This window comes from Malurus melanocephalus, unplaced genomic scaffold, assembly GCF_030028575.1.
Source record: "Malurus melanocephalus ecotype Western Australia unplaced genomic scaffold, MMel_1.1 scaffold_471, whole genome shotgun sequence".
In the NCBI taxonomy this organism is placed as follows: Eukaryota; Metazoa; Chordata; class Aves; order Passeriformes; family Maluridae; genus Malurus; species Malurus melanocephalus.
This window is the reverse complement of record NW_026623703.1, coordinates 119,347-146,446: the sequence shown is the minus strand read 5'-3', so window position 1 is coordinate 146,446 and position 27,100 is coordinate 119,347. Positions and strand designations below refer to the sequence as shown.

At 40.6% G+C, this 27,100-nt stretch overlaps 1 protein-coding gene across 1 annotated transcript in view; it reads left to right on the top strand.

Annotated features, from left to right (window-relative positions):
- Positions 1-1,154: 1,154 nt before the first annotated feature.
- The window catches only part of OTOA (otoancorin), a 27,788-nt gene continuing 1,842 nt past the window's right edge, over positions 1,155-27,100 (top strand). Inside the window, exons 1-28 of the mRNA XM_057380779.1 lie at positions 1,155-1,246; positions 2,801-2,910; positions 3,244-3,272; positions 3,365-3,395; positions 3,489-3,516; positions 4,389-4,476; positions 5,903-6,034; positions 6,231-6,466; positions 6,677-6,780; positions 8,189-8,295; positions 8,722-8,861; positions 10,970-11,093; positions 11,449-11,664; positions 12,199-12,366; positions 12,672-12,812; positions 13,384-13,439; positions 13,813-13,930; positions 14,434-14,507; positions 14,786-14,921; positions 15,763-15,953; positions 17,371-17,464; positions 18,578-18,707; positions 21,366-21,553; positions 22,387-22,542; positions 23,400-23,542; positions 23,938-24,074; positions 24,970-25,067; positions 26,919-27,100. The exon at positions 26,919-27,100 is cut by the window's right edge and continues 5 nt beyond it. Coding sequence (XP_057236762.1) covers positions 2,832-2,910; positions 3,244-3,272; positions 3,365-3,395; positions 3,489-3,516; positions 4,389-4,476; positions 5,903-6,034; positions 6,231-6,466; positions 6,677-6,780; positions 8,189-8,295; positions 8,722-8,861; positions 10,970-11,093; positions 11,449-11,664; positions 12,199-12,366; positions 12,672-12,812; positions 13,384-13,439; positions 13,813-13,930; positions 14,434-14,507; positions 14,786-14,921; positions 15,763-15,953; positions 17,371-17,464; positions 18,578-18,707; positions 21,366-21,553; positions 22,387-22,542; positions 23,400-23,542; positions 23,938-24,074; positions 24,970-25,067; positions 26,919-27,100 — 3,326 coding nt within the window. The 5' untranslated portion in view covers positions 1,155-1,246; positions 2,801-2,831. The remainder of the gene's footprint in view (positions 1,247-2,800; positions 2,911-3,243; positions 3,273-3,364; positions 3,396-3,488; positions 3,517-4,388; positions 4,477-5,902; positions 6,035-6,230; positions 6,467-6,676; positions 6,781-8,188; positions 8,296-8,721; positions 8,862-10,969; positions 11,094-11,448; positions 11,665-12,198; positions 12,367-12,671; positions 12,813-13,383; positions 13,440-13,812; positions 13,931-14,433; positions 14,508-14,785; positions 14,922-15,762; positions 15,954-17,370; positions 17,465-18,577; positions 18,708-21,365; positions 21,554-22,386; positions 22,543-23,399; positions 23,543-23,937; positions 24,075-24,969; positions 25,068-26,918) is intronic.

The following is a 27,100-nucleotide window of genomic DNA, read 5'->3' as shown; positions in this document are numbered from 1 at the left end:
TCATAAACTCTCATTGCTTTTGCATATGCCATTTTCCAGCTAACGAAGTTACACAGAACTTGTCAAAACAGCACTTTTAACTGATGGGTTTAATAACAAGCTCTCTAACCAAGTTGTTGCCAATTGTTTTCAGCTTTGAACAGGTGCAGGTGGTTTCTTGCAAATTATCTAATTCAAACTGCCTGTGAGGATCAGGCTGTAGGTATTTAAGCGTTTAACTGGCCTGAGACCTTTTCCTTTCTTTAGSAGCACTAAATAAATGCTMTTCATTTTAACAYGTCTTGTTTAAAARACKGYGTAAGTGGATAATTTCTRGCAGTTGGGATRTAACCTTACTTTATATCGAGGCGCAGCAGGGCGGTGCTGGCCCGGGCCCGGCGTTTCCCCTCAGCTTGGTGATCTCTGTTCATCTCGGGACGGAATATTCCCTTCTCGATCTCTGGAGCCCCTCACAGCTTGGTGAGCTCTGTTCATCTCGGGACGGAATATTCCCTTCTCGATCTCTGGGAGCTCCTCACAGCTTGGTGAGCTCTGTTCATCTCGGTACGGAATATCCCCTTCTCGATCTCTGGGAGCTCCTCACAGCTTGGTGAGCTCTGTTCATCTCGGTACGGAATATCCCCTTCTCGATCTCTGGGAGCTCCTCACAGCTTGGTGAGCTCTGTTCATCTCGGGACGGAATATTCCCTTCTCGTGCTCTGGGAGCCCCTCGCCCTCAGCGCTGGGTGAGGAGCTTTTCCCGCCCTCGCTGAGGGCCGGTGCCGCCGGGCACTGAGGCGCAGCAGGGCAGTGCTGGCCCGTGTCCCGGCGTTTCCCCTCACAGCTTGGTGGGCTGTGTTCATCTCGGGACAGAATATCCCCTTGTCGTGTTCTGAGAGCCCCTCGCCCTCAGCGCTGGGTGAGGAGCCTTTCCCGGTGCCGCTGGGCCAGCACCGCCCCGCTGCCCCTCAGCCTCAGGGGCTGGCCCGGGTCCCGGGCTGGAGCCGCCCCGCTCCCTCAGTGCAGGGGAGGAGACGCCCACGCCACGGGCAGGTAAAGTGTTCTGAACTCCTGGTTTTCCTTCTCTGCTCCTGCCCTCTCTCCCTTCCCAGCCCCGGCCCACTGCGGGTTCACTCACTGCTCCCTCAGAGCCCGGGTGCCAGGGGGAAGGTGGGCACCGGCTGTGCCAGGACTTMTCAGCAAGACTGGTGATTGTGAGATCGGCTCGCTGGTTATCAAGCTTCAGATAAGGCAGCGACTGCATGGAGTGAGTGATAAAATGTCTCGAATTTCTGTACGKGGCTGTTTGGGGAGTGAGGGGAGAAGGCGATGTGGGAGCTCCCTCATGAGTGGGGAGTTCTGCAAGGGTGACTTTTCAGAGATCTGATCACAGCATGTGCCAGGAAAGATCCCCTGGGGAAATGCTGGATGGGATCTGCAGGAGATCCCCAGTGTGATTTGGACTGTCTGAAAGCTGCTGTGAACAGCAAACAGACCTAGTTTTCTGAAAAAATTAAATACTTAATCCTGCAGATTGTACTACCAAGCAGGGCAGTTTCGCAGSAGACTTTTTTGTGCACCTGCTGATTGTCCGCTTGAGTTAGTCAGGATGAAAAAGCACTTTCCGTAGCATTTAATCTCATTATATATTAAGTTAGCATGCTTTAATTAAAATGCACTGCCTTATCAAAGTGAATGAATTTGAATAAACAAATCAGGACTGACATTGGAAGGATGAGTTAACCTATGCAGAGTAATCAGAATTTACCGCAAAATTATTAGGGCACAGGCAGAAACAAACACAAGTAAGTTCATTGTCTAGGAAACCAGATACATCTGAATGGGAGACATTTACTGTGGTGCTCCCAAAAGAGTTGCTGAAATGTGTTTCAGTGTGTGTAAGAACAGGACAGAGGTGATAGCTTCTTAAAGTCTAATGTTTAAATTTTTCATTATCTGTCAGTTGGAGTATAGTTTGGACAGGAGTTTAGTATTTGCAGTAGACTGAAGAATTGCTGAAGGCTTGTTGAAAGACGTTTTGATAAGAGTACCTTGGTACATGAGATTAAACAGTCCAAAACCGGTGTCATATTTATCAAGTGTTTGGATCTGTAATTCAAGCTGTGGCAGAGAACTTCGGGGGAAAAAAAGAGAGAGCGAGCACAGATCCAAATTCAGCAACAAAAAGAAATGCAGAAATTCAGTGTGTTGCAAATAAACCTTTGAAATGATGGAAAGGGAGAGAAAACCTAACAAAGTCTCCTTATGGTCAGAGGCAAGTCAGGGACTAATCCCAGTGTAAGAAGCTGCAATCTGAGGATCAAGGCATCATCTAATAGCTCAGATTAATGAATTGTTTTACCTGTGGGGGTGGTGACTCTCAGRCTGAGGGTGCAGGGGCACAAAATCCTCTCTGCAGTGTGGATTTATAATTTCCTTTTCACTCCCTCTATTTCTCTTCTTTTTATCTGATTTTAAAAGGATTTGTTTGCCTGTTTTAACAAAACTGCATTGAGGTAATATTTAGGTGCAGTGTAACTTAGTAAATGAATGGTGCTACAAGGAAGAAAATTAAATGAGCCCTTGCTAGAGGGAGATAAATCTGGCTGCACATGCACACTTGGTGGACTTGTGCTTGCATAAAGTGTATCTCTATCCTAGAAAAAGATCTAAATTAAAAACTTGGGAGCGAGCAGTTTTAGATTGTCCTGATCTCTATCTGTAYTCCACAACATAGGCTGTCTCTGATTTATAGCTGTGAAAGTTTGGGGTGAGTRTTGCCTTTTGACTCTGTTCTTTTTATTTTCCTTTTGAATCCAAGTATYATTTTATTCTAATAAACACCAGAAGAAATGTCCAGACTTTTGAAGATGTGCTTCTTGTTGATATCAATGAATCATGCTGAGATTACGCTCAGTCAGAACTCTGAAGGTAAGACCAGAACTCCTGTTTGAAGGGTGTATTTTGTATTTTGAGGGATGGAAAAAGCTGTGTGTAATAAATTAGGTACTGTTTAGTAACTGAGACCATGGTCTCTGCTGTCTTGATGTCATGGAGTTATACCACAAAGTTTCACCAAGACTGATTATTATTTAATAGTCTTTTTCCCGCCCATTGTTTTCCTGTAAAGAAATTTAATCAAAACTGCATTAAATGTTTGCAAATGAATTGTATATGAAATCACTGCATACAATAAATGTATTTTTGTGTGACACAATTTAATGATAAAACATTAACTTCTAGTAACGGGATAATCTTTTACAGATTTGCCTCCATTGTTACACAAAGCTGTGGTTAGTATTTTTATTTGATCTCTCTACTAACATTTTACATTGTAATCTAAAAATAATAATTTTTTACATATATTTATAATTTTTTTCCTTAGGAAGAAGTAATAACTGGGAAATACCTGAATGGTAATGTACACAGTTGTTCTGACTTACACTKCAAAAAGGAATTAAAACTCAGTATCTCACCATAACTTTTTATGTTCCATTTTTCACGTGCAGCCCTCCTAGATATACTTAATTTTCAAAGGTAAYGTATTACTCTCACCACCTTGATTTTTCCATATTATGTTGCACTTCAGATGTTACCTGTTTCATTTCCACAGAAACTGGAACATTATGGATAGAATGAAATTGGCACATATGATTAYTTGGATTTAGGTCTCCTGGGAGGAGCATTTCCTGGTAACATGGAAAAAAACCTGTTTGTCATGAAAAAGMAAAAAAAAAATTATAGAATGAGGCTGAGAATAAATACCTCCTCAGTTTTCAGAAGTTTTATAATCAACWTTGATCACTTTTCAGAATGGCTTCTCAGGGAAATTGGGTGCAGTTCCAGCTTTCTGTCCACCTCCTTCCTTCAGTCCCACTCCATCCCCCATCCTSCAGCTCCTGGTGACTTTGGAATGATTTGCTAATTTTTCCTAAATTGGAAAGATCAGTATAAGCCTCAAAGGCCATTTCACTCCTACATATTTTGAGAAAAGCAGTGGCTGTGTAAAGAAGACACAGTGAAATTAATGACTCTGCTGAGGAAAAGTACTGYACACAGATCAGAACAGGCATAATGGGGTGCCAGGAGCACATGCCTGGAGATGGCACTAATGGCAACACCTTGGAAAATTGAGATTATTGTGGGTGGTTGTGGAATTAGATGGAAAAAAAGCATAACTAATTAGTTCCATTCCCCATGGAACCATATATTTTCATTGCATTAAATACATCAGCTATTACTCTGGTTAGGCCTAAAAGCTCAACACTTGTCTTGTGGTGTTAGCAGCACTGTTTGTTTCTTTTTTTTTCCTTTTTTACTCTTGTAATCTGCTATTTAACTTGTTATATTATTTTATTGGCATTTTTGGCCCTGTTTTTTTAGTTTTTTGGGGTTTTTTTCTGTTACAGCTCTAATGTCTGGACAGCAGATCTGCTTACAAAAGTCATGGCATATTTTCATGCCCAGGAAGTTATGTTTACTCCTAGCAGCCTCCAGGTTTGTGACGTTTAAAATGCACATGAAAATTTTTATTTGAAAAGGTATTAGAAAACCCAATCTAACTCTGTAACCAAAAGCTAGGTGGTCAATGACAGAGATAATAAATACATCTGTAGGGTAGCAGCTAAATAGGAAACAGGAATAGGTTGTCTGTCTCCCCTAAGCTTGCAGGAGTATGCAAGGCAGAAATAATAATAATGAACTGTTTTGCTTTTCCTGTGATGGAAAGCAGGAGTTAGGACTTTCAGTCTCATTGTTTCTGACTTGAGTGTATATACTTGCTGTTTCTCCAGAAAATGACAAGTTTCTCCCAAATTTTGATTGGCTGTAGCTCACACTGCTCCTTATGGAATGAGAAGCTCCAGAGAAAATGCCTCCACCTTGTAAAGCTCCTCTGAAGGCTGTTTTTGTAAATTGTCGATGTGGCAGTGATGCAGGGAGGAGTGTTTTTCCTCCTGCTGCTGTGGTTTAGTGATGATGGACTCTAAGTGAGGCTGTACCCAGCTCATCAAACCTGAGCCCCTCCCTCGTCCCTGCACACACACTCTGACACTGGGAAGTGTCAAAAGTGCCATCCTGAGCCTCGGGCATTCCCAGAGCTCCCCAGTGCTTGAACCCTGTCCCAAGCTCCGTGTCACTGTCACCCTCACCCTCACCTACATTTCCCTGTCACTGCTCCTCCCCTTTGTCAGCTTTATTGGCAGCCTGAGGCCCTCAGCAGGCTGACCCCCGAGGCATAAAGGAGCTGTGTTAATATTTGGTGGTGGCAATGCAAGTTAAGCAAAGGCAGCAAAGAACAATTGCAACTCAAATTCCAAACCAATTCTGAAATAATTGTGTCAGGAATTAGGAGGGGTTTTATTCTGCTCTGCTACTAATGAGCCTCACATTTATTTCTGTTCCAATGTCACGATTCCCCTTAAATTTTTCAAAACAGGCATGAGATTGTTAACTGGTAATGCAGTTTGATTGGCTTATGACCTGGTACAGACCTTTCYTCCCATTTAATTGCACATTTCCTTCCCTTTTTTAAGTAATATGCACACAGTACCAGATTTTTTTTTAGGGTTTTTTTTTAGCTCTTTGAAAGTTTCATTTTCACAGCTCTGCTGTGTGAAGCAGAAAAGCTTTATTACTCTTGTTTTATGAAGTGAGAAACTGAGGCATCTTTGTTGAAAAGCTCCCTCGAGAGGACTTGTTCATGAAGCCAAGAATAGGATTTGAAAATTACTGTCTTTCAGAATGCATTGAGATTATTTTTGTTTTTAGTTTGTGTGAATAATTATTTTGATCATTGACAGCACAGACAATACAGAGCTAAGCACTTGGTTGTCCTTCAGCACAGATTTTCAGGAAGTAAAAGATACCCCTAGTCCAATAGTACAAGTTTTATATGTATTACACATATTTTTCTGTATTTCAGATGTCCATAAAGAGTTACCTGAAGAACCTTTTATACCAGCCTAGGCAACTGCTGTCTGAATTTCAGCAGCTTGATCAGCAGCAGTTCCAAACTGCAATGAAGTACCTCTTCAATAGCAAAAAGGAGCATCTGGTAAGTGACTTTACACGTGTGAAAAGCAAAAGCTGGTGTCATGGTTTAGGTAAATGGAAAGGGACAGACTGTGTTTTGAAGCTGTTTTTCATGRGAACAGCATTATATTCTTTGTAAAGTGCTCTCTGTCAGGCCTCAAAATGAACAATATATTGAATTAATCAGAATTTTTGCTTTAACACWTTGTTGCTTGCAGCAAATGGGAAATATTATTCTCGATTGGGACAAGACCAGAGAGAGAATTTTTCAAAGCCCAGGAGTGAACAGGACCTTGTTCCTTGTWACACTGGATAAATGTTTCCTGGCTCTGAGTGCTCTGGACTGTGTGGATATCCTGAGTCAGGTTCTGCGTGTGTCAGCAGTCAACTATCTCCAACCTGATGTCGTTGGGAGCCTCCCAAACCTTCTGCTGGRGGATGCTTTCAGAAACTTGTAAGCCATTTATTTTTCAAACACAAGTAATACTGTTGGATTTACTTGTTATTTAAAAGGAGGTTGCTGCATGGTCTCAGTCTGCTTTCCAGATACAGCTTTCTGCTTCTCTGTTGCTGTTTCTAAAATCTAAAGTCATGTGTGTCATTAAAAAAAAAAAAAAAGAATGGTTAACTCATTAGTGAACTAACATGCCCTTGAATCACTTAGATCATCAYTATTCAAGGACCTCTATGACAGAACCTCAGCAAGCACTCAGAGAGCTCTGTATGGCTGGATGAAGCAGATTCTGCAGAAATCTTCCAATATGAGTGGTATGTTAAAGTGTTTTCTTCCTGCTTATCGTAAGAGAAAAGCACTCAGCAAAAGGCCTGTCCATTGCATTGAATTGTGTCCCCAGTTTAACAGGTCTGTTTCAAATAGCAGTCTGGAGTACTTTTTCTTTAGAACACAGTAAATATAATGCATTTGTTACTCWTGACAAATAGTTCTCCAAAGGTGCTTGCACTTACAGAATAGAATCATGCTATTGTTAAGGCTGGAAAAGGCCTCCAAGATCCTCARGTCCAACCATTGGACTCTTCTTCTGTTCTGCACAAAGTCTTTTTTTAGCACTCCAGTTTTTTCTCTCTGTRCTTTTTCTTAGACTGAAATAGGATACAGTGGCCAGGTGCTCTGCCAAAGAGTGTTGTTCATTTCTGAACTCCTGTTAAGGCAAGAAACACAGCTCTGGCTCAGGATATATTATCCACTGCATTGTTTAAAAACACAAAAGAAATGCAGGATGTTGTAGAGGTTCTACTGCACGTGGCACTGACTCAGTCAGCTGACAGGTCTGCTGGGAGCATCCTCTTGTCTCAGTTAAGGAGCTTAGATCTGTGTTTTCAAAAAAATCCCTTAATAGAGTCCTTCAGCTTCTGATAGATGCAAGCTGGGTTTTTTTCCGACACTGGAAACTCTTCAAAGTGCACTGATGATTTTATTTTAACTGAGTTGTGAGTGTCAGCACTGCCAAGGAATGTGTTCAGAGATGTCACACACTGAGCCATCCAAATCACAGCACCCTAGAGAAAAGTCTTGGTGGCTCAGAGTACCCATTCAGTCCATAAATACGATTTTTCTCAGGGATATTTGGATCTTGATTTCATTTCCAATCCTTGGGAGAATGTTACTAAATGAATGCCATTTTTTAACTGTTACGCAGTGTTTTGTAATTTTGTCAGCCCATTTCCATGTAGGTATTTGAACAGTTTTTCATTTTCTCTGTTATTGCTGTTGCATATTGCTAAAATAACTGGCATCATCAATAATAATATATAAGATATATAAAGTATCATGCCTTCCTGATGTTCTTAAATAATGCAATTGATTAGCAAAGGTATTTTTAAAATACTGCTCCATATTTAATACTTTTGGTTAAWTTTTTTCTGTCCCACGCTTTATCTATTCTCTATCTCGACAACATAAAACATCCATTGTTTTCATAGGAGAAAACTTGAGACATTTGGAACACTATTTCATTTTCATAAAAGAATTTATGGGCTCATAAGAGTGTGGTGCTAAAATTTAGCAAGTGGAGGGAACCTGTCTCTCTCTTCTAAGGATTTTTCTGATTTGCAGGTTTTTTTTTCTTATTTACCAATAACAGTATATTGAGTACMATATATTTGAAAAGTAATTACTTTCTTAACATTGTAATGAGTATTTATTTGTRCAAAACAGAGTTCAATGAATCAACYTCTTGGGTCAGTGCGGAAAGCTTATGGATTTTGGGAAGATACATGGTCCATCTGCCATTAGAAGAAATTCTGAAAATTAGTCTCAAAGAAGTAAGTAACAAAGTGTGATCGGATAGGTCATTGCTAAGTGATGTCAGCTACAAACAGTGTGAACACAAATGCAAAGTTAAACATGGAAAATAACTTTATATGTTTTAATTAAATATAAAGGGAAAATATAAATGTATTTTTCTATATTTTTAATTTTAAAGTACCTGACAATAATACATAATTATGTATGTGTCAGACTTCTAATGAAAGGGACCAATGACAAAAGACCCTCAAATGATATGATTGCGCGGCACAGAATCATTGAAATCACTCACCCAGCTTTGCCTTCAAAAATAGTGTTTTATCCAAATCTTCCTTTCCCTATAACACRAATAGGGTGAATTAATTTGGAGTGTCAGAATACACTTCAGAGGATGTCATTGTTTGGCAGTGCTGATGATGGTTTTGTTTGTTTGTGCTGGTCAGATCAGACTGTTCATTAGCTACGACAACGCAACAAAGCAGTTGGACAYGGTGTACGATATCACACCAGAGCTTGCTCAGGCTCTCCTGGAAAGGATAAACTCGTCAGGATTTGATATGAGGAACACTTCCACTATCTACAGGCAAGGCTGCTTTTCTTTTTCTTTTATGGGATGGATGGATGGATGGATGAATAAGTAAGGAGAAAATGGAAATGGATAACACAGCACAGCTTTTTCATTCCAGAAAAAAAATCTAGGATGAAATACAGTCCTGTTTAGCAACAGTGAAGAATTGCTACTGAATGAATTTCTGGAGGTGTGCCTAATTAGCTAATGCTTTGTCTCCTGCTCCACAGTGAGGAGATACCTGTAGCATTCATAAGAAAACTGCAGCAGTGTGTGGGGAGCCAGGCAGAGCTCCACCACATTGTAGAGCAGTAAAAGAAACTGGGACAGCAGGACATGAGTTGTCTTGGCTGCTTGAATCACAGAACATGGAGGTGTTTGGTGGAAATCATGTTACAGTTAGGAATGAGGGAGGAAATCTCAGCTCCTGCCAGCCAGGACTGCAGGTGGGTTTTCATTGATGTGGGTGTCACCAGAAAAGCCACAAAGCAACGCGGTGTAAAGCCTGCCCTGCTGCCTCCTTTGTCCTGCAGGGTAGAGATGAGCCACGCTTAAAGGTGGAATGTTAGGTGTGAAAGCAGGAAACTGAATTTTCAGGGCTGTCAAATCTGCACTGAACTAACTTTAACAATAATAAAAAACCTAAATAAACTGCAGTTACTCATAAATACACAGCGAGCGTCAGAAAGCTCTGCACTCCACATTTACGTTTACRCTGTCATATCAATGGATGTATTTAGTCCCAAGACAATGCTGTCTGAAATTATTTGTAGTCTCCTTGGGGATACCTTAGAGTTCTAAACTAATGGAGAATATGCTTTATGGCTTCAGAGCTCCTGTCATTACTGCAGTGAGCTCGCTGACTTCCATGAAGCATTGCTCATTGTCGGAGGAGTAAGCCAGAGAAGAGTTATGCCCACGCTCTAAATTTCAATGTCAGAAATCTTGAATTATTTTGTCACTCACAAGAGCTGCCACATTCTCACAGATGAGAGAAATGTCATGCTCCATAATCCTTAATGTATTCCATTTTTACGACACACTTAGTTTATGTTACTCATTTTAACCATACTGTTGATTTAAATGCACTTTTACTTTTAAGAAGTAGTGTTACTCATTTCTGCTAATCCCAAAGGAGATGAAGAGCTCTTGGAGGCTATGCAATAATGCATCAGAATGTAATTATTTGTTATAAAAATGCTTTTATAGATGTTTCTTTGATTTGTATGTTGGTTTGATGATCTGCCATGAATTCAGATGTGCTGCTGAAGCAGTGTTTTATCACTGGCAGGTTGAGGGCCTAGAGGAACTCAAAGCCTTTCTGTGCTGCAGAATTGGACTGAGTTTGTGGTAGTGCTGCAGCATTGTCCACTGTTGATTTGATTCACATCTGGACATTATTGCCCAGACTGTGCCTGCGCCTGCCTCACTGAACTGCTAAAACCCAGTGACTGTAGCAGGAAAGCTGGGCATGGGTACTGTGAAGGAAAATGAGCTGAGTTCAGCATCCTGCCCTGCAGACTGCTGTGCTGGCACAACTGGGCAGTGAACCTCAGGGTGCTTTYTCCAAGCAGTGTTCAACTGGACAGGGCTCCATCCACTGGCCAGTCCCGTGTTTGATGTGAAATACAGCAGCCTTTGTTTAAACACAAAATGATAAAGAGGCCTTGTCATGCTCGGTTGCTGCTCTGGAACACAAATGGGTTGTGTTGCATGTGAAATTCAAGCAGGATTTAGAGTTCAAAACATCCAGCCCAACCAGGTAAGACCTCAGCCAGCCACTTCTAGAGAATTAGTAACAGTCCTCCATCATTTTCAAGATTTTTCTGCCAAGAGAATTGGAGTCATTAACTGGGACAATCCAGCCATGGACAAATGGAACCAGGACAGGAAAATTTTCAAGTACCAGCAATGCAGGTAGAATTCAGCTGAATACAAAGGCCAGTGCATGTTCTCATAGCCCAGTTTCAGGCTAARTTTTAAAGATTGCAGGTTAAGGCACTCGTGACAAACAAAAATGGCTCAAGCTGTGATCACAAGGAGAAGGTGCCAAGCTGTGTTTCCATTTCCCAGCAGTGCCACCTTTTGTGTCAGAAGGGAGTTAATGTATTTCTTCTCTGTAGGCTGGGTTTGCTGGTTTGCTTTTATGATGACCTGGAACAGATGGATGCAGCTGTGGCCCGGGCTCTGCTTCATCAAATGATTAAATGCAATCAACTGAGAGGTTTCCAGGCTGAGGTTCATGAGGTGGGTACAACACTTGTTCTTCTTGCCTAACATRATCCTGTCAACAGAGAAGGAGGGATTTTCTTCTCAAATAAAGAAATGAGTGAAAAATTACTGGGATTTAAGAAATACGGGAAAATAGTTATTGAGAATACAAAGAATAGAAGCCCATTTTGAGGCTTATTCTTTACTCATTCTCTTTCATATTCCTGTTCCATATTCCTTTCACAACTGTGGTTCTATTTTTGAAATTTTATGAAGTGTGTGAATATTTGCCAATGCCTATTCCAGAGATTCCAGTTAATGTTTTGGGTGGTAATGGAAATTGGTTCTTGGCAATTTTTTATTTCCCATCTGCTCTTTTTGTTTGATTTAGCTCAAATCACAACTCCTGAACATTGCAGTGCAAAACCAGACATTGAATGATACCCTTGGATCTCTGTCAGATGCTGTGGTTGGACTAACTTCAAGTCAGCTGCAATCTCTGTCACCTGAAGCAGTGCATAAYGCTATTGCAACATTAAACCAAGTGTCTGGGTGGGCAAAGAGCCAAGTTATGATTTTATCCAGTAAATATCTCTCCTATGAAAAGGTACCTCTGGTAACAGCTCTCCTACCTCCTGTTTTTAAAAGTGAAATGGCTTTTTCTCAACAATAGATTTTGAGAAGTTTAGTACAAGAATTTTGTAGATTTTGAGAAGTTTAGTACAAGAATTCCATTTAGTTAGTGGTCTGAAAAATGTGTTTACATCAAATAAAACCACCCAGGATTGTACGTCCCAAAGTAATTCTCTGGTAACAGAGAGAATGAATATTTTGATTTGGCAGTTGTAGGTATTATTTTGTCTGTGTGACTGCCSTAAGCAGAATTTGCATGATCAGAGACCCCAGGCTGTATATTCAAATATGCTGTAATGGAAGGAATCAGGTACTTGTTGAAATTTCAGAAAAAGGAGCTTCTGAGAACTTTCACACATTTGTTCCATGGGCAGACACAGAAAGTGCATTCCCAGGCAAGAAATGTATTAAGTATTTAACAAGAATAGTTTTGATTKATTTATTTATTGACATTTGATTTTAAATAAGGCAGCAAACTTCCTGTTTGCTTGTGCTGCTCTCCCTGCAGGTTTTGTCATTCTATAACGTGAGCCAAATGGGCGCGTTGGTGACAGGAATTGGCACTGAGACCCTGCACAGCATGAACCCCAGGGAGCTGGCTCAGATTGTTCRAGGGACAATGTCCCAGTTCCTGGCTGACTTGTCTCCTGCACAGCAGCAAGGCATCCTCAGGAAGGTGAGGATGAACTGCAGTGTGTGGTGAGTTCTCTCTGCACAGGAGCACAATAACCTGCTCTCCAGAACATGAATTAAACCAAGATGTGTCCTTTAGCTCAAGCTTTAAGTTTCTACAGCTTTTTTTCTGAACACCAGTCTCTATTGAAGGCTCTCTCTTGCTTATCTCCGTTGTGTTTTTAATACTGTCATGTTTTTCCTTTATCCTCTTAACAGAAGTATCACATGGAGTAGAAAGAAGGGCAAATCCTGTAAATCTAAGCATCAGTTCTGAAATGCCATGTATTTCTGTGTTCCTCTTTTTAGATAGCTGCATCTGGAGATTTTTCTTCATCAGTCAAAGATATCCAAGGAGCTTTCTTTAAAGAAGTATCTCTTTCTGGTTTATGGAAGCATACTGGATATGATTCTTCAATGCTGAAAGAAAAAGAACTAAGAAGAAGCCAGGTAAAAATTATTACAYGGTTGCCATTCCACTGCAATTTAGYGTGATGGRAGAACTGGARAAGTGSTGTCATATATTTATGTTRAAGAAACACAGGTAAAARGAAGGAACTGCCCCAGTTATATCTCAACATAAACACCAAAGGGCATTGAGAATTCAGGCAGCATTATGAGGCAATCCGTGGAAAAGGAAGCACCAATATGCTGAATTTTAGCCCTCTGGTTTCTGCCTGGTAAATTTTCTCTTTCCAGTACTGTATGTTGGACATTTGCATGTACAATCTTTCTGTCCAGAGAGATGAAAGGTTGGRGCAGATGATCTCCAGAGATCCYTTCAGCCCAAAGTTTTTCAGTGGTTGTGGGCCATGTGCAGGTTTGAAAACATCCTRTGATGCCAGTCAGTGATGTCTTGTGAGGAAAACATTCAGCACTGGATGCCAAACCTTTTGGCTGGATCATAGAATACCTTTAGAGTGCATAAGAGAGTGGAGAGTACAAAAACCTTGCAGTAGTTACTGTACCTTACAACTGGATTAACTGATGTTAACTTTAGTTATGGTGGGTTTAATTTCAGGCTTTGTATCTGTATGAAGTTCTGTCTAAGGAAAGCTATCCTGTTGACCTTCTAAGGTATGGATTATATCTCTTTTGAAATGGGGTTTAAGGCTAGTTTTTTGATGAGAGCAATTTTGAGGTAAACAATATGTGGTYATTTTGTATTATCTTATGTTTATTAATTCCTTGATACCACAGGATAATTCACCCTTCTCCTTAAAAAGGGTTTCCAAATCSGAAATCAGGATCAAAGCATTGCAGAGGTTTGGCTGTTTCAAGGCTTAGTTGATATTTTTCATTTTGTTTGCATTTTTATTTTCAAGAGCCTTTTAATTACAAGAAATGGGAAAGAAAGGTGAAGAARCTAAATTTTAGGATGGGGCTGTGAGGAGTAAGGACTAGATCCTGTTTAAATATTCAAAAGATTGAAATTTGCTTTTCTATTCAGCACAGGACAGCTTGTGAAAGGAGTAACTTGTCAACTCATTGAAARTATGGGCACAGATATATTTTTAAACAATTTTAAATTCTTTGAAATGAATCTCCATCTGCTTTCTCCATATCAGGTAAAAAAAGAAAAGATTTTACGTACATAAACATACAACCCATATACAAATTAGGTAAATTAGAATTTGGTTCATTCTATTAGGTGTTTGGTTTTTTTGGTTGTTTTTTTTCAGTATCCTGTATGTCTCAACTTGTCTGTTAGCATATTTTATTTAAATCTTTTATGTGTGACTTTGTCTGTTCTKATACTTCATTTTGACCATTTCATTTGTCACTTACAAATTGCAAGAAATTCCTACAGTCCTGACTTGTTAATTCATGAGTAATCTGGAAATTCATGGAAGTTTCAAAAACATACAAATGCTTCATGTCCCCAAATATAGGATGTTTCATCTCTGATGTCTACAAAAAGAAAACTAAAAAAAGCCAGATAAAAATGCTYTCCAAAGGTAATATGCACAGTCTTRYAGATGTYAATTTATATGCTGCAATAAACAAACCATGTTTTTATTCTTTCTCAAAATTGCCAGATGTTTAAGATCCTAAATTTTATTGGTTTTAGGTTAATTGTTTGGCTTGGAAGTTTTGGAAAGTCTCCAATKCATCCATTCCTCCCTTCCTCTTACTGGCACTTCCGTGAGTTACATCTTAGTCCATCTTAACTTCTGAGAACTTTTTAAATAATCTCTTCAGACCTAAGAAAACTGATGATTCAAACTAATGGTAAATTATCAAAAGTGGTCACTGACTGTAGTMAGGTGAGGATTATTTGCAGTTTTTCTGGCCTGTCTGGTTTATGATTTCTCAAGTCCAACCTTGTCTAAATGTTTCTGTCATCACAGATTTTATGGATATGGTTTTGGGTGTATGAAGGTCAGGTTTGCATTCTGAGACCATTTTAATTCTTCCTGCAGTTCTGAGTACCTGGAGTACATTTCAGGCCCTTTGTGCATCCCCTTCCTTGAACGTCTGGGGAAGACTGGAATGGACCTTCTGGATCCAAGCCATCACAAAAGAGATGCTGTCCTGCARAAAGTACAGGAGTGCCTGGTGGGTGTGGCTGAGGGGGTCAGCAGAGGGGAAACACCATGGAGAGAGTTCCCACCTGCATGAGTTGTGCACCTCTCTATCTGTATTCTTTTGGGGGGGTTTATGTACTGTTCTGATTTTATTGTTTGCTGCTTAAGGAAACCTTTTTATAGCTTCCTTAGCAATTTGCCTTGACTCCAAGCATGTTTCCAAGTATACTCATGAAGTGTCATTGCTGGCCAGGACAGCCTGGAGCTGASCAGTTTGCCCCTGGAGCTGTTCCCCTGGCTTCAAGCAATGCCAGTCTGGCAGAGCTGCTGTGGCACAGGGAGCTCCATGGGAGAGGTGGTGGGACCAGGAGGATTTTGTGACTTTGGCTGTCTGGGAGCTGCAGCACTCTGCGGTTTTTAGGGGAAACCAGTTCTTTGATGTAGCTGTAATATTGCTGTCCTTACACACAGCACCAGCTGTATAATCCCCAGTGTTTTGGCAGCTGCTTGAGAAACCCCTCAGAGCTCAACCTTCTAACAGCAAGAGCTTGGGGCCCCTTTGCTGCAAGGGGCTGTGCTGCCAGACAGAGCTGCACCACCTCTGCAGGTGCTGGGTGGTCACATTCTTYATGTGTGATTCAGTATGGAATAAAGAATACTGCAAGCTCTGAGACGTGCTTATGAAATATCACCAGCTGGATTGGTAAAAAAACAAATATAAGGCAGTCTCAGCAGCGATTGTAGATTAAGTTGCCCGTGCAAACTGTTGTGTCTTTGTTGCTTAAAGTTTAAACGAGCGGTGGTGCAGCTCAGTGATACAGGGGGAGAGCCAAGGTTAGCTCTGCCAACAGGGCAAATGCTTCTTGTTTCAGAACAGCTCCATTGCTGATGAATATGATGTCGACCTCCTTGGAAATCTGATCTGYCACTTACCTCCAGCCTTCCTGCATGGCAGAATGTCCCTGAAGGCAATGGCAGCAGCCCTACATCAATTCAAGCTTTGCCAACAGCTCAGCCATGAGCAGAAGGCTGAAATTAAATACAAACTCCTTCAGTTATATGGGTAAGGTATTGGATACATCCCCTTGGTCATGCTGGTGGTGATGCCATGCAAATCCCAAACATTTGCTTTGCCCAGATGAACTGCAGTGAGAACAGCACAAAGAAGCTTCTGTCACTTGCCCAGGCTTGGGGTCTTGCCCACTAGAATGACATTTCTGTTCTTGTGTGTAACACAATAACTGTGGAACAAAATATAACCCCAGGGACAGCTTGCATGACTTAAGTCCCAGAGGAAAAGGAGAGAAATTGTAATGTTTGATGTGGGGCCAGGCAATTTRACTCCCTGGCCTGGCAGGAGAAAGGGATTACAGGCAGAGAATGGCACAGGAATGCAAAGAATGGGAAAATGCAAGTGGGATACTCAGTGTGCTGGTGTGAGAAGACAAATAAAGAAGACTGCAAGTACCTGTGGTGTGGCAGAGAGCAGAGCAGAAGCAGAGGGAGTAAAGTTTGAGCATCAGAGCAGCAGAGTGGGCATTGTGTTGGGTGACACTAAAGACTCAGGTTGGGAGGGCCATTGGAACCTCACTGGTATCAGGCAAGCAAAGAACAAAGCCATCCTCTCTGGCAAGAGTATACAGAGTGTCTCTTGCACTGTGCCTTACAAGTGTTTTGCATTGGAAAAGGGACAGTGGGTGCACAGTTTCTCAGCACCCCTTCTCCCTGAAGCTGGTCACTCAACCCACCCAATCCCCTTAGATGCTGTTCAGTTCTAGCCAGCATTCTCCTGTGCTAGGATAGCTGCACTTTTCACCAGATCCCAGCCCTGCATTGATCTCAATACCAATCAATTTTATTGAATCATGCCACACTCTGCTAAATAAGATTTTACTTTAGTTTATGTTATCTAATTTTGAAGATATTTGTCAAATTAAACATCGTCATAGTGGAGCAAATAAAGTACTTTGTGGGAACGTGAATTAGTGATGTACTTGTTACTGCCCTCTTCTATAGGCTCTGTCAGGCTCAAAATTCCTTATCCAAGTGCTTTTTTAAGTCACCCACCAAATGGATTGACTAACATTTGTCAGATTTGGATGATGTTTTTACGTCTCTTTTGACAACCATTTTGCAGACTACTKTTGCAATATGAATTGACAGAAAATGGTACATTTTCTTTTAAAGAAATAGTTATTTCTCCTTTTTCAAATACTGTGATGGTAAGAACATCTGGCTGTTGAGGGAGAGTTTCATCACCACCATATCTGAAGGGTTTTTCTGATTATATTGGGAGTTCCACTAATGCCCTGTGCCCAGAGAGATGAGAAAATGCAATCTGATGCTTATAACAATGAATCATCACATTGGCATAGACCTGTGTTTCCTGTATGATAAAGTATCATACAAACACTGAAGTTTTAGTATTATTTTTATTGTAAYATTCTTTATTAATATAATTTTTCAAACTATTTTTTCAGCTCCTCAAACAACTGGACAGCACAAACAACATTAGATGTTGGACCATTCATAGCTCTGCTGTCAAAAGAAGAATTACATGTCCTTGCTGAAAAGGTATGCTTTTATTAAAAATTTTAAAATTGTAAAAGGTACTTTAGAAATTGGATTTGGAATGTCATAATGCAGTCTAAATTATGTAACCTGAATGCTAAAATGGGTAAATAATTCTTTTGGCAAGGAACCCCTTGTTAATGTTTCATGCCTTCTTGAGTCCATTAAATGAGATTTCTTCTTGAGAGCAGTGTTAATATAAACAATTATTTGCACRTGTACAATGACAATTTTACATTGTCACATAGGAGAAAAAAGGGCATTTACAGTGATGCAGACTGATTTTTAGTACTTTACACCTTGCAATGCTCTTTACTCCGTCCCCCTGCCTTCCAGCCATAAAAGTTGSATTTCTTATCCTGTTATTAATGGAACCATACTGATCAAATGAGCATTTACTCATGTGGCCCTTTGCCCTGGGGCCAGTGTAGCACATGTAATGATATCTGATGGCCTCAGCATTGCCCTTTGTAGTTTCTTTGCCCTCTTTCGTTTATATAATCTTAATTTTTTTATACTTAGGAGTAAACTATACTGGAATGAGGGATTCATTCTTCAGCAGAAATRTGTGAACACAGTCAGCAGCTTTTCCACTGGAGATAATGCTTATAATTGACAGATAGAATAGGATGCTTCAAAGGAAAGGAAGGTGTCTAGCAGGGTGGAGGAGAGAGGTCAAAAAAGCCTAAAGAAGGCAAACAGGTCAAAGTTACTACTCATAATTTAATTGGGTTTCTATCCTTAATTCTTACACTTATCTGGCAAATTTAAGACAAGTGAAATGTACCYGAATTAATGTGGTGGAACCATTGCTCCAGGAGGGTCTGGACACAGGTGTCAATCAGGCAGTGCTCAGGTGTTGCCAGAAGCTGACAAGGCATAGAGGAGGGAGAATCATGCAGAATTTGCTTTGTTCCTAATTTTTCCCCCTCAAATGTGTGCTGATGACCTTTCAGTAGCAGCCAATTACTCTTTTCTGGAACATGTGCACAATGGGGTGAGGCTGAGCTGTTTCTAACCCCTGCTTTGCTAAAGTCTGTACAAGTATTTCTCTGCAAATTAGTTTGTTTTAAAAGGGAGAGAAAAGCCTTATTCATTCTTTCTTTCCTTCTGAAGTTCCCAGATACCGTTTTACAAATAGCAAAGACAACTGGAGCAGTTTCTTCAGCTGAAGATCTTCTGTCAGCTGTGTTTGTGTCGGTCTCCAGGGGCACTGCCAGCAGTCGCTCTCCTCTCAGCAGAGCTGGTCAGTATTGCCCCTGTGCCACCTTCACAGGCTGCATTCGGGGCTGGGAGGGTGCAAATCAAACACATTTTGGCTCATTCTGTCCCTGAATGCGTTCTGAGAAGCCAAACAATAGAAGTGGGGTATTGAGTATCTTAAAGACTTTTAGCAAAAACAGTGAGAGTCTTCATTCTGCTGTTCATCAGAGTTGTGTGATGCACTAATTACTGAAACACTTTCATTACTGGACTGCACAATTAGGCATTTCCTGGAATGCTTCTGAGTGCACAAAGGAAAAAGATGAATGATTTGAATTRGTGGSGTTTGTTTATTTTTACTTTWTTTGTTTSTTTTTAATTCGTAGCCTAATTGAAACACCTTGAATTAAAAACCTGTGAAGGTGACAAAGTACCATTGTGCCAAAAAGACTGCACACAGTTAATCCTTTGCCAGACATGAGCATATGGTGGCTGATCTGTTCTTAAATCTGACAGAGGTGGCAATGTTTTTTTTGTCCAAATGGACAAAGTTTGTAATCRTCTAAAAGGTGTCTTAGATAGCAACCAAACTAATCTTTTAGAATCTMTGGTGACAAACAGATAATTTTGTTTCTATAAGGTACATAYTCTGATTATATTCTGKTACTATAAAACCATTCTTTCTYTTATCTGAAACTCACCCAGGCACARTYTGTAAGCTGTGCCATCCTGTGCCATGGAAAACAATCCTGCTGTGGGGGAAGCTTTTGAAAAGCACCAGTGGGAATTTAGACCCAAACAAATTCAAGGAGTTTGATGTCTGCTTTTGTGTTTGAATATCTACCCACTGGTTCTCTGCCTAGCAGAATAGAGGCCCAAGCTCTCAGCAAGCCCTGGGCCACCATGGAAATCCATCTGCTTGTGCAGCAGGAACTCTGAATGATGACTGTCTCTGGGAATGAATTTGTCCCTTACAATGCTGTRTTCATAGACAGTAGCAATTACCAGTAACAGAGTTCTTACATCTATTTCTATACCAAGATTGAAAGAAAGGTGGTGCTTAAGGCAAGAAGAAACATGAAAAGCAGAACTTGGCAGTTGTGTCTGAGATGCTACCAGAGAGCAGTGGCAGTGCTGGAGAAAGAATTCAGGTTTCTCACCACAAGCACTGAGATGTTATAATGTATATAWATGTTTTTCATCAAACTAAATGCATAGCAAAAGGAAAAGCAAAGTGGCAACAGATCAAAAATCAAATTAGTATTTCCCTCTGTAATCACATTAGTGTATCTGGTATGTTATAAATGATAAAATCAATTCTTTCTTTCAAGGACACAAAGTCTTAGGTTGTGATGACTTGGGAAAGGGACTGCACTGTGTCTCGATGGGCACTATTTCCATGAGAAAAGCTGACCTTCTGCAGCAGGGGAAAGGGAAACAATGCAGCTTCACAAGAGGGAGGTARAGGGAGAGCAGAACATCAGCTGCTACAGAAAAACCTGAACAGCATTTTCGTTTGCTCAACAGATTCAATCTTTTCAGTGTTCTACCCACTATTGCAGCTTCCTTTGATGCAAATAAATCCCTCCTCTGCCTCCTTTCAAAGTACAAATCTACTTTGTCCATCCTCACTTTAATTTATTTATCTGGGGGAGCTTAGCTGAGGCACAGCATCTGTGAAATTCCTGCTTTTTTGCTGGTAATGACCGTATCTGAAGACATGTAGGGATTATTTGGTTTAGATAATTATTTAATAAGGTTTTCCTAAATTAGTGACAGGAGAAGGAGCAGTAAACAACCACATTAGGATTCTAATTTCTGCGTTCTGTCAACATTAGAGGTAGATTATGCCAACAAAGATGAGGATTTGTAAAAACATACAATGGAAACTGTCTGGTTTGATAATGCATAGGGCCARAACCTGACTGTAAATAAGATTTGTAAAGGCAGTTTGTCTGTCCAAACAGTTCTGTGGTAAATGAACAGCCCTCTCTAGATCCTGACATTTTAACAACAGGCTTGACATAAAGAACAAGCAGTGTGCCTCTCTGACACATCCAGCTCCTGTCTTCACCTTGTTTAAATGTCAGGCAAGTCTTTCAAGACATATATCTCTATCAGGGCATTTCAGAGCACAAGGACCTCTCCTGTCTGGTACTTTCCTGTTGGGTTGGAGTCACTGTTTGAACGTGATGTTTATTCAGCTGAAGCTCTTTTTGGTGAACTTCCACCAGGGTCATCCCAAACATTTGCATTTCACTCTTTTTGAATCAAGGCTCCCAGCAAATGGTGGCTTTAGCTCAGAACAAGCCCTTGCCTGGGTTTTGATGCTTTTGCAGAATTAGAATTGAGAGAAACTTGCAAGATATTTGTTTGTTTTTATTGCACACATCCATATTTTAGTGTTATTGTGGCCTCCTGCATTGTAACTGTTCTGAAATGTATGTCTGCTCTTGTCTAGCATGCACTCCTTTAGAGCACAAAGAATATAACCAATTTCTTGTAAATTAGGCAAATTCCAGTTTTATATCCGGGACATTAACAATATATATATTTTTATTATTTAATTACAAAATAATTTATCAATATCACATCAGCTGCAGTTAATTTTCACAATCTGTTGCTCTCTTAACTAAKAATATTGCTTTGATATATTTTTTCATCTCCTTGATGAATCTTCTTGCTATTTGACTTTTTTCAGATTGCCTGGGAACGAGAGCTCCTTCTTCAAATGAAATAATTAAATTAGCAGAAGCAAATGTCTTTTGGTCAGTTCAGGAACTGAAATGCATGGACCCAGGGACTTTTGACAAAAATGTGGAACTTCTTGGGGCTGTCTCGGGTTTTAACAGATCTCAGCTGATTGCCTTGAAGGAAAAAGCCAAGCAGGTAACTATCCTGTCTGTGAAGGAAAATTAAATCTGTAATTTGGTTTGGTGTTATTGAACTATGCAGTTCTGAAATAACTGTGCTATGTCAATGTCACTGCTGCCACGAGAATATCYATGGTTTATTGGAAAAATAATGTGAGGTGGTGATAGAAGACTGCTGCCCTTGCTTTAGAGTCAACAGGCAAGTAGTTCTAAGCTGTTGGCAGCTGAAAAAGTTAAGTGTTTTTACTTTTGAATTGCTTTTCTGCTTGCTTCTCACTTTTCTTTCATAAATGAAAAATCAACAAGCARTACTAGGGGCTGTTGATTGCCCTGCTGAGAATTAAGCTTGGCATGTTAAACTGTCCACACTAGAAATCAGAACTTTAGGAACTGGCTCTTGGTCTGTATTACTCAGTTCTCTGCTTTGTTTTTCCTGGTCAGTGACTGAGCCAGGGTGAGTGGTCACAAAAGCAACTTAAAATCAGTCCCCTGGAGTGACTGCTTTCTTGGCAGAATTACAGTGTGGATCTAGGCACAGATTCCCATTTGTRGTGTTCTTAGTGGTTTTGCTCCTACAGCCACACTTCCAGCAGTTCCTSTTCACCAAGTCCAAGCTATAAAAATTGCAGCATTTTTAGATGAATTGACCATTATTTCTGTAGAACCTCAAAWAAACTTCACAATACCTAAACACTGCCTTTTGTGTGCAAAGAGAASTATTCAGGTTTTAGGGCTTTTAAACCAAGGGGTTTGAGAATGGTGAATATGGAGGAAGAGTCTATGATCTAATGATATATCTAATGGTGTATCTAGAATGATCTAACAGCTATTAATGGCTCTCCTCTAAAGGTTTGGGGATCACTGCCAGACTGGAGGAGTTACCAAATTGTGTCCCTGGGCCGCATCGCTCTGGCACTGACAGAACCCGAAATCGAAGAGCTGGATCTGCATTCCATTGACACCATTTCTGCTCTCAGTCAGCAAACAGAGTGGACTCCTACTCAGGTGGGTGAGGGAGGGAGTGAATGAGTGCAAGGCTCTGCATTCACCCCCTTTGAGACTGAACTGGGAAGCTGGAACTGCCTGGGAATAATGCAGAGCTCCACACTACTCCCGCTGCTTTTCTGCAGCAGTGACCCCAGTGAGAGGGGCCAGGTAGGGCAGCACTGGTGTCTGCCTGGCTGGGGCCATCCTAGATGGCCAAGACACAGCAATCCCTGTTATTTGGGATGGGGATGGGTGTGTTCTGTAGCACTTGTGCATTACCTGGTGTAAAGAGGTCAGCAGCTGCTCTCACAGCAGCCCTGGAGCAGACACTGCTGTGGGAGTACCAGTCCTTCCCAGGTTATCTAAAAACAATCACACTGTGATTGGGAAATGTGCCCCAACCCCAGCACCCACTGCCCTCAAAACCCTTTATTAGCAAATACACTCCTCCCGTGTTCCTTTCCTTCAGTACCTTCTAGTTATGTCAGTGGACTTGCATAAAAAGAATTTAAAAGTTTTACTTGTATATGCAATTGGCAGCATATTTCTGGCTTTGTGGCCCACACCATGCTTCTTTCTTTCACTGCCTTCAGAGGGTGAAGGCTTTCCTTGTGACATGGCAGAAGTACAGAGTGTTTTCACACCATTGCACTTAGGACGTGGTTGGGTCACAGCGCCCTGGTTTAGTGTCACATATAGGTGGTGACAGTGCTCCTCCTGAAGGCCATGGCCACACTCTGGGGAGCCTCAGGATATGGATTTATGCTCCATACCATCTCTTCAATTATATTTACTATATATTTACTAATTATATTTACACTTGTATTTACTAATTATATTTACTGTTCATGCATACTGTCTTACTGCTTTTGTAGGCAAGAGCTATTTTACAAGGTTTTCTAGAAGACTCTGGCCAGACCATCAGCACATTAAAAAGTTTTGATTTAGTTGGATTAGGAGCTTTCCTCTGTGCTTTGAACTCCACAGAAATCACATCCATAAGGACGGCTGAATTCAGGTACTGCATTTTATACCTAATKAAATATTTATTAGTAACTCTATTGATAAAATTTATTGTGCCATTTTTGTTCCATCGAGGTTCTCAGAGCCTAAAGTACACCTTTTTACATTTACATTTTAAATGCTTCTAGAAAAGCAGTCATTGTTATGGAAGGTGTACAGTAGTTATTTAAAACATGTTCTGTTGTAGTTCTCCTCTGCCATTTATGTCGCACCATTTAAGTAGTGCATCAAGAAATCCAGGCTTTTGCTCAAAACCTTAAATGTTTGTATGCAATTTATATCCATGTATTTTAAATTGAAAATGGGGTTTACAGTTTTCTTACAGCAGGCTAAGTATATTCCAGGCCTATTTGTAGTGCAGCAGTAATGGTGGCTTTGTTCCTCTTGCAGTGCTGCAGTTGCACGGATTGGCCTGTTGTTCTGCAGCACCTCTGTTCTGAAGCAGTTCAAGAAGATGRCAGAATCCGTGTTTGGTGCTGCTACCAGCTGGAATGGCTCCATTTTACAGGAAATTGGTACCATAGCAGGTAACAAAAGCATGGCTCCAGATGGTGGTGGCTGTAGGCATTGCTGTTCAGAGACAGGTTCTTGTGGCTGGCAATTCTTCTAGAGTGGCCAAAGACATTTCTTGCAGAGGGGAGTCACCTGCAGGCACAGTCATCCAGCAATTTCAGCAGCAGTCAGGAACAGTTGTGGTATTCTCTATAAGGCTCTGTGAATCTGCTCAAACTGACCTTGGCAAGCACAGCCTGAGGTCCTTTAGGCTGGAAAGGGTAAATCYAGGAGGGCAAAACCAAGCAGGATTGCAGAGCCAAGCCACTCTTTGTCAATCAGGCTGTACTGGGAGGAGCTGTGCTCCGAGCATCCTGCCTGGAAAGGGAAGAGCACAAGGGCAGGATTAGCCTGCAGTGATGCTTCTCCAGGCTGAGAGAGAGGAGCCTCAGAGATTTCCTGAGCCAGAGGTCACTCACAGTTTTGTTCATGGATTTGTTTCCCTGTTATCRTTTAACTGCACATTGAACTCTCATAAATTTTAGCATCCCTGATGCCTGTGGCARTGATTCCACACCATAATGGGTGAAGAAGTAACTCCCATTGCATGATTATGCTCCCTAACCTTGGATCAGAAGAGACTGTGAGCAAGCATTTCCTAATAACACTGCTTAYGATTTTATAGATTTTTGTAATTCTCTTTTCTGAGATAAAATAACTCAGGTAGAATACATTCCACACCAATGGCTAAGGTCAGATGATTCATAGTGTTGGAATATAATGAAAGAAAACAAAAAAAAGAACATCTCTCTCTATAACTAGAATATAACTGGAATAAACTATTGAAATGCTTAAAGTTTATGTTAGCTTAAAAATGAATCTAGTAAAAAAACATTAACTGAGTTTTGTCTCTATTGCTTGTCTTTTTAGGGGGTTTGAATGAGGATGAACTAAAAGCTTTTGATGAAAGCTTGATGCCATATTTTCAGCAATCAGCAATAAGACATATACCTCCTGAAATTTTCCAAGTAAGAGCTTGATTATTGAAGAAGTTAAAACATTTCTATTGTTTTTACTGTAGTATAAATGAACTGCAGCACTGATTTATAGGTTTTGGGGTTTGGTAACCATTTTTCTCTGGTCTGTTAAGTGAGAGGCCATCAAGGATGTRGAACATTAACTTTCAGCTGTATCATCTCTATTTGTGATGCCCATGAAGTATGCTAGACAAGCTTTATTCATCCTTCAGAATGCATCCCAAAGAAAAAGAAAGTACCACAAAGCAGGGAGTGGACTCTGTTTCTTCCTACATTTTATTCAGATCTGAGTTTTCCTCTCTGTTTATTAACATTTGCAAGGATGCTGTAATAGCACCAGATTTCTCTGCTGACTGTGTAAGAGCTTTTTATTAACCTAAAATCTGGCACCATTCTCCKGAGTTAGCTCTGAAAAACAGATTGTACAGGCAGATACAGATCAGAAAGGAATTACATCTAATTACAGCAGTACTGAATGTGGACCAGAAATTAGAACAGGGATCCAGAGATGACTGCCCCAGACTTTCCTTGACTTAGTGACAAGATTAATACTCTGCTGGGCTGGTCTCATTCTGCTGCTCAGGAATGCTTATGGACAGATGAGCCAAACACAGAGTTAACTCTGTCAGCTCCCATAAAAGAGAAAAAACTCCTGGAGCCCTAACTGTTTGTGCACAGTACCACTGACAGCTCAGATAAATCTAAAATGTCCTTTCTGAAACCRTTCCTTTGCAGAGCAGCTCTATGGCATCTTGGAGAATTTCTATCAAACAGTATTTTTGTTAGTAATAGTAATGATGCTACAAAAAGTGCTTAACAAAAAGCAGGGTACCTCTTTGGAGAGTTTTCTGTATTGGAAAGATTCAAAGCAGATTTTGGTTTTACACAGGTTTTTTATGGCCTCATTTTGCAGCTGTATAAATTATTCAGACTTTGATTTATGAAAAATTACATTGTATTATGGACTTCAAGTGAGTTAAGAAGGTGCTCAATTCAAAATGTCTGGACCTGTAGACATTTCCATGAGTTTGCTCAGTTTAAATGAGCACACGATTCTGGCAGACAATGAAAAATGAACAAGGGTTTGCTCTATCATCTGACCTCCTTTCAAAGGGAATTTTGTCTTTGCAAAGTAGAACCTGGATGCAGAATTGTTGCAAGAAAAAAAGCTTGTTGTGTAGGAGGGTTAAAATGCTTGTGAGTGCAGAATGTTAACTAGAATTAAAGCAATSCAGCCTGCCCAATAATGCAGGCTTTACAAACTGGTAATTGCTATGTGATATAAGATAATTACTGTAAGATTATGATTGCCATGTTTAATTTTTAGATTTAATATGACCAAAGTGGGAAGATTTTCAATCTAAAAGAGCAAATTGAATAATGAGATTAAAGCATGGGGTCTTTTCATCTCATTGCTCTACTGCTAACTATAATCAAAGGTCACATGTAAGTTCAAGTGAGGTTGCTTGGGAGCAGATGTAAGAGGAAATAAATGAAAACACAAGAGGATGCACAATGCCATCAGTCTTTGAACAAATCAGAAAAGAAATGGCTGGAAAATTAAACTCYAACAATATATTGAWGRAGTGTCCARTACAGTGCTGGCATAGAAAGCTTCTCAAGCTGTCAGCTCCCAGCATCAAAGAGAAAGGTGACAGATAGATGAGTGGTCACGGAAGTAAATGAATACAGAGGATTTTTTTAAGCTCTGTTGAGGTCTTTTATAGCAACACAATTGAAGGCCCYTCATTCCAAATGCAAGGCAGTGCTGACTTCTGATTCCTTACCTGCCTTGTATAATTGACAGCCTAAACCAATTTTTCTGCCTTTTGTTCCTCGCAGGCATTGTCCCCAGCACAAATAGCAAAGCTGGGCCCTGCAAACGCCGCCATGGTTACGGGATCCCAGCGGGAGCATCTGGATGGATCTCAGCTGCACAGCCTGGGGCTGGCACTGGCTGGAGCCCGCAGCAGCAGCCCAGGGACACAGAACAGCTCAGGATCTGCCCAGGAGGGACAAACCCC